The sequence below is a fragment of the Lithobates pipiens genome, unplaced genomic scaffold (assembly GCF_037356315.1).
Source record: "Lithobates pipiens isolate NorthernLeopardFrog02 unplaced genomic scaffold, aLitPip1_a1.2 Scaffold_8, whole genome shotgun sequence".
Taxonomy (NCBI): Eukaryota; Metazoa; Chordata; class Amphibia; order Anura; family Ranidae; genus Lithobates; species Lithobates pipiens.
Window position 1 is genome coordinate 441,292,609 of NW_027507903.1, and position 11,090 is coordinate 441,303,698.

An 11,090-nucleotide genomic window follows, 5' to 3' on the forward strand; every position below is an offset into this window, starting at 1 on the left:
ATAATCCACAGTATTGCCTGGATCCAAAGACCATGTAAGTACGTGTGCGTTGCATTTAGGTCAATCCCTACGCGTTTCATGGGCTCGATCCAATCATCACGGGCAGTTGCATGATCCATCTATGAGGAGAGGTAAGTATCAAAATCGACCATTCATAGATAAAAATTGGAAAAGAAAGAATAGACATACAGGAAGGATAAAAGTCATCCCTGTAAGACTCACATATCTGCTTAGTGTGAAACAAACACACCGCCAGGGTGCTAGGGCCGAAATGAATGCCTGGTCCGGGAAGCTGTGGCAATAGGGTCCAACTGGAACACATGGAGCATGAATGTAGGTATAATCCAGAGTATCTGGAACAGTGAGACAGGTGGGCTCCATTAATAAAAATATGAAATACCAAATGGTACTGAAAATATAAAAATGTAAGCTAATCAAAGAGAGGAGCCCAAATAAAAACTATAAACTAATAGTATAAACTAATATTAAAACAGTGCCCAGAAATTGGTAAAATCCTGGGATTAAAACCCACATATGAAATGAATGTCATAATTATAGTGGTAGTTACTTGGTGTTGCTGATATAGGAGTAAGGACCAGCGATTTCTGGTGCAGACTGCACAAGATGTGTATCAGTCAGAGAACTGACTGTAAATGAAAGAAAGAAGTGTGTTTAAATGCTCCCTATGTAATGAGCGGACCCCTCCCAGTGGGAGTGAAACCCAGTAGTAACAGGTGCAGACTATACAAATTATGTTTCAGTGTAGGAACTGGCTGTAAATGAAAAAAAAAAATGGCTGTTTAAATGCTCCCTGTGTAGCGAGCCGACCCCACCCACCGTCACACAAGGCATGACATTTAGGATGGGCGCCAGAGTCAGGGCGGAGACTGCTCACTGAACCCCAGACGTTCCATCCCGCCGTCAGCCAAGATGGTGACACCTGCTTGTGTCAGCAGAGGGTGCCAAGGCATTGACTGCACAATCGGCAGCATGGCGCCGATGCCAAGGTGGAACAACCCCACCCACATCCCCGCACCCAATATGAATCAGTTGGGGGGGGGGGAACAGGGAGTTCCAAAAAGTGAATCCCTAGGAGGTAGCCACGAGTTGGATTCGGCCTGTTATAATGTGTCAAGTTATAGATGCCAGTACAACTCTTACATTGTATGCAATAACATATGCATGTTTTCAAGCAATTTGTCATCATGCTAACAGCTTGGCTTTTATGTCTATGCATTTTAATAAACCATGTTACTATGTTTTACTCTACTTTGTTGGCCCCCATGTTTGCCTTAAAGCTCCATGTGCTATTTTCCTTTTATTCCACCATATTCATGTTTCTTGTTCACCCAACGCTTCTTACCCTTCATGCACAAAATCATCTTGCATGTAGTATTTAGGTGTCCGGACACATTTTTGCCTAAATATCGCATGCAGTCCTGAAACTGTCGATTTACTATACCCTTTCACGGAATTTACCTTAAAATACTGAAAACGCTATGTAAATACTGCATGAATAGGTATTAACCACCTTGCGCCCACCCTATAGCGAATGACGGCCGTAGAGCAGGCGCGTTCGTCCGGGAGGCCGTCCTAATGTTTACTTCCGCAATGCGCGCCGCCCCGGGCGCGCATCGCGGAAGTTCTGTGTTCGCCGTGTCCCCCGGGGACAGGCAAACACAGATCGCTGTAAACGGCCAATCACAGCGGCCGTTTACAGCATGATCGGCGTGTCCAATGGGAGATGATCTCATATGTAAACATATGAGATCATCTCTCAGCGCCGCTCTCCCTCCTCACACAGACAGTGTGAGAGGGGAGAGATGAACGGCTGCAGCGGCAGCCGTTCTGCCTTGAGTTAAAAAAAAGTAAAAAAAAAAAAGTGCCATCCTCCCCCAGCAGTGCCATCCTCCCCCAGCAGTGCCATCCTCCCCAGTGCTACCTGCCCCCAGTGCCATCCACCCCAGTGCTACCTGCCCCCAGTGCCATCCACCCCAGTGCTACCTGCCCCCAGTGCTACCTGCCCCCAGTGCCACCTGCCCCCAGTGCCACCTGTTGTCAGTGCCATTTGTCCCCAGGGCCATCTGTCATCAGTGCCACGTATAAGTACCATCTGTCATCAGTGCCACGTGTCATCAGTGCCACATAGTGCCATCTGTCATCAGTGCCACGTATCAGTGCCATTTGTCATCAGTGCCACCTGTCAGTGTCACGTGCCATCTGTTGTTAGTGTCATCAATGCCACTTATCAGTGCCATCTATCATCAGTGTCACGCGTCATCGGTGCCATGTATTAGTGCCATCTGTCATTGTTGGCACGTATTAGTGCCATCTGTCATCAGTGCCACGTATCAGTGCCATGTGTCTTCAGTGCCACGTGTCATCAGTGCCACATATTAGTGCCATCTGTCATCAGTGCCACATATTAGTGCCATCTGTCATCAGTGCCACGTGTCATCAGTGCCACGTATAAGTGTCATCATTGCCACGTATCAGTGCCATCTGTCATCAGTGTCACGTGTCATTGTCCTGGTGCTTCAAAAGTGTAATAAATAGTCAACAAGTTAGATGTGTAATTTATGTTCCTAGAACACATGATGGCGCTACCTGCATGTTGGGCCTCTCTATGTGGCCAGGCTGTGAAAAAGTCCCACACATGTGGTATTGTAATACTCAGGAGGAGTAGCGGAATTTTTTGGGGGTGTCATTTGTGGTATACACATGCCACGTGAGAGAAATAACATATTACAATGACAATTTTGTGGAGAAAAAAAAAATGAAAAATCTTAATTTTGCAAAGAATTGTGGGAAAAAAATGACAACATCAAAAAGCTCACTATGCCTCTTACTAAATACCTTGTCTACTTTCCAAAAAGGGGTCATTTGGGGGGTATTTGTACTTTCCTGACTTGTTCGGGTCACAAGAAGCGAGATAGGCCACCAGTACATCAGATGTGATCAATTTTGTGCGATTCGCACCACAGCTTGTAGACTCTCTAACTTTCACAAAGACCAAATAATATCCACTAATTTGGGTTATTTTTACCAAAGATATGTAGCAGTATAAATTGTGGCCAAAATTTATGAAGAAAAATTAATAATTTGCATAATTCTGTCACAGAAACAAAGAAATATGCGGTTTTTTTCAACATTTTCGGTCTTTTTTCATTTATAGCGCAAAAAATAAAAATCCCAGAGGTGATCAAATACTACCAAAAGAAAGCTCTATTTGTGGGAAAAAAAGGACAAAAAATTAATTTGGGTACAGTGTTGCATGACTGAGTAATTGTCATTCAAATTGTGAGAGCACCGAAAGCTGAAAATTGGTCTGGGCAGGAAGGGTGTTTAAGTGCCCAGTAAGCAAGTGGTTAAACAATTCACAGAAGAAAATAAATAATAATTGAGAAAACTTTCTAGAAATAATGAATGCATTAAAAAAACAATGCTTCTAGCTTACTCTGTATTAAAAAAAAAATCTGTAATCAATTGAGAGATAAAGGAGCAGATTCCTAAAAATAAATATTATCTTCTTTCAGCGGTCCTAGTCTGTATAGCGAGTGTGGTATCTACAACATGTTCCCAATACATCATGTCTGGTGTACTTTGGTGTGTTATTCTGCTTGCCCTGGCACTCCTTGGTATTGTAGCAATCACCCTCTTTATTTGGAGGCAACCACAAAACCAGAGCCGAGCAGCATTCATGGTGAGTTTTACACATTTACTACCTTAACCTAGTATGGTCTTTTTTGGGGGTTGGGTAATTCAGTGTGCAGCTCAGCATATTTCAATTTTATGCTCTGCAGTTGTGTTTCCATGGGTGCTACACTATTCAATACAGATGACAATTATTCACTTTTTTTGTCAGAAAATTTAAATCAAGAAATAAATACTGTGTAGCATCTGACCACTCAAAGTTGAAATAATTCTCATATATTGGTGTTATTTGTAGGTTCCATGTTTGCCATTCCTACCTATTCTGAGCATCCTAGTTAACATATATTTGATGGTTCAGCTGAGTGCAGACACGTGGCTCCGTTATGCTGTCTGGATGGTGATTGGTAAGTTACCTTTCCAAAGGTTCTACTAGATACGCTATTAAGACCATCATTAACCTCTAGAGATCTGCGCTGTAGCCGTCATTCGGGGACGATGTCAATAGATGTGAAGGGCGCACACAGCACGCTCTGTGATCAGCGAGTCTATGAGACTCGCTGGATCACAGATCAGAGTAAGGGGTCGATCCCGACCCCTTACCATGTGAGCAGCTGTCAGCCAATGACAGCTGATCATGTGATGTCAACACAGCCGGTGATGTACCAAATAGTGTCTCCCATCGGATAGTGTCTGCCCTGTAGTGTCCAAAGATAAGCGGCGCCTGTGCAGTGAATCCAGGTTCAAGCCCCATCATCCAAGTGGACATAGAGTTAAAATAAAAAATAGCCGAGCGAAGCGAGGCCGTGCCCGAAGCGTAGTGAGCGAAGCGAGCCCGAGAGGGGCCCTGTTACTATGAGCAACCGTATGTCCACTTGAAGAATATAAAAAATATTATACTACCGGCGCACAAAGAATTACCAAATTTTCTTCGTTTGCTGCAACCTGGTATAAGAATGTCCCTTTGTGGACCAATCTAAATGAAATATATATATATATAGCATGGGTTGCGCTAAGTCTACTTTTTATTTGATCTAAAATGCCAGACTCAAGCACTAGACTATAACACCTACTTTCCTGTGAAAAAGATTTTTATAAATAACAAAAAAAAACTACCACCAGAAAAATACCCAATGTGGGCTGAAAATTATTCACACAATATTCAAAATATAATATGTTAGTGTCAATACAGAGCCAACCTATTACCTGTGTTGGTCACCCCCGCATTGGCATCAAAGTGCCTTACCATCCAATAAAAGTGCCTCGGTACCAAACAATATAAAAGCACTATGAATACCTTTTCTTTTTCACAGGCAAGTAGGTGTAGTCTAGCGCTTGAGTCTGGCGTATGTCCACTTGGATGGTGGGGCTTCAACCTGGACTCAGTGCTCAGGCACCATTCTTCTTCGGAGACTTTCGGAATCTCCTTCTCCTCCGTACTGCGCAATGGCCGGACACTTTTGACAGAACACCAGCAATCTGCAATTTTTTCTCCTCGCACTGTCAGCCAATCACCGGCAGCAGTGAGCGGGACATCAGTCCCGATAACTGCGATGTGCCACAGCTCCTCAGTGCCCACCTGTGCCCCCTATAAGTGCCGCATACCAGTGCCCACCATCACCACCTGTCAGTGCCCACCAGCGCCACCTGTCAGTGCCCACAATCAGTGCCTGGACAGTGCTGCTGCACATCAGTGCCACCTACCAGTGCCCATCAGTGCCATCTATCAGTGCCCATCAGTGCCATATATCTGGTACCTTTCAGTGCCCATTAATCCGTGCCACCCATCAGGGCCCATCAGTGCCATCTTAGTGGCCATCAGTACTGACTTATCTGTATCTATTAGTGCCCACCAGTGCCACCTCATCAGTGCATATTAATTAAGCAGAAAAATTACCTGTTTGCACAATTTTATAACAAACTATTAAACATGATTTTTTTTTCCATCTTTTTTTTGTTTGTTTAAAAAAAAAAACCCAGCTGTGAATAAATACCACCAAAAGAAAGCTCTATTTGTGGGAAATAAATGATAGAATTTTCATTTGGGTACAGTGTTGTATGACCGCGCAATTGTCATTCAAAGTTTGTCAGTGCCGAAAGCTGAAAATTGGCCCAGTGCCCAGTAAGCAAGTGGTTAAGACTAGAAAATAGAAGATGCAGAAGAACATCCACTGTTTTTTTTTTATATATATATAAAAGCTGGATTTAAATTGTTAATCAGTGCCACATTTAGCCTATCTGATCTGGGGGTGCAGAAAAAAAGTCTGGGGGGGGGGCATACTGCCAACACACCTTTGTTTTATCCTATCCTAGCTAGCTCTCACCGGTTTTTGTCTCTCCAGCTCTGTCTGTTGACACCGCCTGTGTGTAAAGCTGGGTACACACACACTTTTTTTTTTTTTGGTTGAATGAAAAAACTGACAGATCCCCATATCAATACAAGCTATGTTGATGCAGGGATCTCTCCTGCTAACCTATTATTATGATGCCCCCCGCCAGAATACACTGATCGAATGGTTTTCCAGCATGCTCATTCGACAGATGTTGGTTGTTAGACTGGCTTCTATTGAACAGACAGCAGCACACACATTTGGTACATGTGTGGATCCAGCTTTAGTCATTAAAGGAATTGCAAAGGCAAGAAGTTTTTTTTTATCCTAATGAATTCCATACATTAAGATAATAAGCCTTTTGTGTGTAAGAGCCCCCCCCCCCCCCAGCACCCCCTAACGTTTACCTGAGCCCCATCTCTGTTCAACGATGTCCACGATTCCCTCGGCCAGCCAGCCTATCCCTCCTGATTGACTAAGACACAGCAGAGGCACCATTGGCTCCTGTGGCTGTCAGTTAGCCAATCAGGGGAGAGAGGGGGCAGGGCCGAATGGCAGCTCCGTGTCTGAATGGAGAAACAGAGCTGCAGCTTGGCTCAGGTGCCACCATAGGAAGCTGCTTGCTGTGGGGGCACTCAACAAGAGGGAGGGGCCAGGAGCACCGAAGAGAGATCAGAGAAGAGGAGGATATGGGCTGTTCTGTGCTAAACCACTACACAGAGGAGGTAAGTATAACATTTTTGTTATTTTTTTGTTATTTTTTTTTAAAACAAGACTACAATTACAATCACTTTAAAAGTCTGTTGCATAGTGTGACAGAGGTACAGGGAATCCGTTTCTGTATGACGAGTTGCTACCCAGAAGTAGAAACTGACATTACTTCCAGAAAGTGCAGAGGCAGTGTAGGAGTGAACAGATCTGCTAGTTCTCACCATCTCTACGTGGCTCTCATGAAGTATGTATGCATTTGCCAAGAGATGTTCAACTTTTTATGGTCTTAGCTAGAGTTCTGCTTTCACCACTTGACCAGACCATTTTTTTTTTTTTTTTTTTTTTTTTTTTAGTATTCAGAACTATGCTATTTTAACTTGCTTGATCATGCAACCCTGTATCCAAGAGCTTTCTTTTGGTGTTATATAAACAAATAAAAAATAAAAAAAACAGTGGTGATCAAATAACAAGTTTATAATAAAAAGGTGGGGGTTTTTTTTCAAAATTTTCTATTTACTCTGTTACAAAATACCTACTTTTCCATCGGTCTGCAGATCGGATCGGGGGACCACGGATTCTGTGACTCTGAGAGTGGCGCTCTGACAGGTCCGTCCCTGCACAGTATGCAGAAACGGACCTGTCATCTTCCTGCTCAGCAGGGATCGACGGAGCGATCCCTGCTGAGCAAGTGGATGTTCACGGGGCGGATCATCACAGATCCGTCCCGTGTGAAAGAGGCCTAACAAGTGTATGTGTGATAATTTCCTTAGACTGGCTGGAGAAAGAAGCAGCCAGATCTGTGTTTACAAAACATAGTGATCTCTGTGCTATGCAGCCATCAGCAGGTACACAGCCATAATCATTGGCTGTGAACCTTCTGAAAAATACAACAGAAGCCTGTAAACCCGGTACATCACGGGGGAACAAAGCCATCTGCCCGCAGTAAATGTTAAACTGCTGGTCAGCAAGTAGTTAATAACTGGAACTACTATACATAAACAAAAACACGTCTTATTGTCTGTACAACACCTAAATAATGCAGACTATGGCTGTTTATTTTTTTCTTTTCTTGCAGGTTTCGTTATCTATTTTGGCTATGGGATCCACCACAGCGCAGAAAGACTGAATACACCAGTTACTGTCCTGCAGAGAATGGATGACACTGCAGAAAACATGGGATCCAAGACACAGTTCTTTGATGTTCAGCTCAGTTAATAAACCATAACTGTAACAGAATGTAGTGGAGCTTAACGAAGAACCAGTGGTTGTTGTAAATATCTCCCAAACGGTGCATGTTTAGGAGATATTAACTGTGCCTATAGGCTCATTTACACTTACGCTTCAACACGCTTTTTTGAGGCATGGCCATGTGTGTTGACATCTCATTTCTACAAAGCAAAATCTTTAGGTGCTGCAAGCTTTGTCGTAGACTTTTATGAAGGCTTTGAAGACGCCTTGACGCACCACTAAAATGACATGTGGTATAATTTTTTAAGTGAAACAGGACTGCAAGCTTACCATTTTATTTCGTGACATGTGCTTTGACTGGCATTTAGAAAGCTTAAAGGGGTTGTAAAGGTATTTTTTTTTTTAAACAAACATATTATACTTACCTCCACTGTGCAGCTCGTTTTGCACAGTGGCCCCTGAACCTGGTCTTCTGAGGGTCCCTCGACGACTGTCTCCACTCCCCCCCGCAAGGACTTCTCACATTCATGCGAGCTCCCTCTCATGGTGAGAAGTGCTTTCGGATGTGCTCTTGTGATACAGCTGGTGGCCATAGTTGCTCACTGTATCACTCAGCCCCGCCCCCGCGTCATTGGATGTGATTGACATCAGCACAAGCCAATGGCTGCGCTGCTTTCAATCCATCCACTGTATCCAATCAGTGGCCAAGCTGATTGGTGAAGAGGATGTCGGGTGTGATCATGGGACTTTCAAGGGGTCAGGTAAGTAAAACGAGGGGCTGGGGGGGGGGGGGGCTATCGTTGTCTGATGTTTTTTCAACTTCATGCATAGAATGCATGAAGGTGAAAAAAAATTGTAACTTTACAACATTTTTAACAAAAAAAAAACAAAAAAAACAGCATGTCTGAAGCAAGTGTAAACGAGCACTATAGGCAATTATTATAGGTTTAGCTATGGGAAGGAGAAAAAATAAAAACACCACCCCATACAAGGGCGGGTACTATTAAAAAAATAATAAAAGCACATCTTTTTACAGGTAAAACATTGTTCGTTAGTTTTTTTTTTTTTCTTGGAGCCTGTAAAGCATTGCACCCGCCTTTAGATCATGGGTGCCATGCAGGACTTCTGTAGACTGTGTATCAGTCTGCTCATAAGGACAGGCAGATTACACACTGACAGAAAGAAGGGGGAGGGGGGTAAACACGCCAACACACACATCCCAAAAGCACTCAACAATGCCATGGTAGTTCATTGAAACTACAAGCCGACATCCACAAAGGCTGTCCGTACTCGTACTTAAGAGCTGCACCAAATTTTGCACTCACCCGTTTTACTAAATCAACCCCAATGTGGCAAGAGTGAGGCCGCGTACACACGCGGGGACTGTTCGCCCAACTTTGTCCGCTGAACAGTGTTTCGGCGGACAGTCCGCTCGTGTGTGGGCTTTCAGCGGACAGTTTCAGCGAACAGTCCGCTGAACAAGGTTTTTCGGAAATTCCGAAAAACTGTCCGCTGAAACTTTGTTTCAGCGAACAGTCCCCTCGTGTGTAGGCTTGTTCGTCAAACTAAGTTCCGCGCATGCTCAGAAAGGATTTACACGCCGAAATTTATAATGCAGTGTATAGGACGTCGTATTTTTCGTCCCGTCGTACGTGCCGTTCACGTCATCGCGCACGGTTTCAGCAAACTGTTCGTTCGTCGTGTGTGGCCATGTCCGTCCATGCTAATTTTGAGCGGACTGTTTGCTGAAACTGTTTGACGGACAAAGTTGGGCGAACAGTCCCCGCGTGTGTACGCGGCCTGAGAACTAGAAATCTCCCCACAAATATGGCACTCAAACGTAGCAAAACATACAGACCTGCAAAATTAAAGGGCTACAAAATGTATTTTCACTTGAGCTTCACCGCAAAGTTAACACCAAAAGTCCCACTGACAGTGACGCTATTTTGTAGCACTTCATTTTGCAATTGGATTATATGTTTTGCAAAATTGTTGCGTTTGAGTGCTGTATTTGTGGGAGATTTATGCCGCGTACACACGACCGTGACAATTCAATCGTGTGTGGGCTCCAGCAGACTTTTTCTTCCGCAAAGTCCGGCAGATCTAGATTTAAAACATGTTTTAAATCTTTCTGCCGAACCCAGCTCCTGTTGGGAAGACTGCTCGTCTGTATGCTGGTCCGACGGACTTTCCAACACGGACTAAAGTCCATTCATTTTGAACGTGACTTCAGGTACGGACGGGACTAGAGAAGGAAGTCAATGTCGCCGCTTTCATTGGCGAGATTGACACCTTGCGAGCCCCGTCGCCTGGTATGGGTTTTAAGGGTAACCCCCTACTCTGAAAAAAACGGCGTGGGGGTCCCCCAAAGTCTTCTTCTTCAACTACTTTAAAAACCTGTGTAGTGTATTTTTTTATTGACACTTTATCCCCCAAGTGAATGGGTAGGGGTACGATGTACCCCATACTCATTCACATAGGGTGGGGGGACGGGATCTGGGGGCCCCTTATTAAAGGGGGCTCCCGGATTCCGATAAGTCCCCTGCCCGCAGACCCCGACAACCAACAGTCAGGGTTGTCGGGAAGAGGCCCTTGTCCTCATCAACATGGGGACAAGGTGCTTTGGGGTGGGGGCGCAGGATTTTGGGGGGACCCCATGCCTTTTTTCAGCGTAAGGGGTTACCTTATAACCCATACCAGGTGATGGGGCTCGCAAGGTGTCAATCTTGCCAATGAAAGAGGCAACATTGACTTCCTTCTCTAGCCCCCTCGTACTTGAAGTCCGTGTGTGAGCAAGTCTGTTCATTTGAAAAGTCCGTCGGACCTCCGCCAAAAGTCCGGCGGGAAGTCTGTCGGAAAGTCCGTTCATATGTTCGCAAGCCCGCTCGTTCAGAAAGTCCGGCGGATTGACCAAATCTGGAGTAAAGTCCGATCGTGTGTACGTGGCATTAGTGCTCACTTGTTTGATATACTGCCAATGAGTGGGGTTTCCCAACATACATATATATACACACACATTATATATATATATATATAAAAAAATAAAGTATATGTGTTCCACTAGATACATTCAGCAACAGCTACCCACATTATCCATCGTCTGTACAGAGACCAGATAAGACCAGCCCAGACTTGAGGCAGCAAAAGTCTGCCCTTGACTTAAGCCTCATACACACTATCAGTTTTTCTGCTGAGTTGCAATTGAAACTC

General features: G+C 44.4%; 1 protein-coding gene across 3 annotated transcripts in view; it reads left to right on the forward strand.

Moving 5' to 3' along the window:
- The window catches only part of LOC143960051 (cationic amino acid transporter 2-like), a 76,120-nt gene extending 67,198 nt beyond the window's left edge, over positions 1–8,922 (forward strand). For all 3 annotated transcript variants that reach the window (XM_077468325.1, XM_077468326.1, XM_077468327.1), the window contains exons 10-12: positions 3,537–3,703; positions 3,950–4,058; positions 7,768–8,922. In XM_077468325.1, coding sequence (XP_077324451.1) covers positions 3,537–3,703; positions 3,950–4,058; positions 7,768–7,907 — 416 coding nt within the window. In that variant the 3' untranslated portion in view covers positions 7,908–8,922. The remainder of the gene's footprint in view (positions 1–3,536; positions 3,704–3,949; positions 4,059–7,767) is intronic.
- Positions 8,923–11,090: the final 2,168 nt, after the last annotated feature.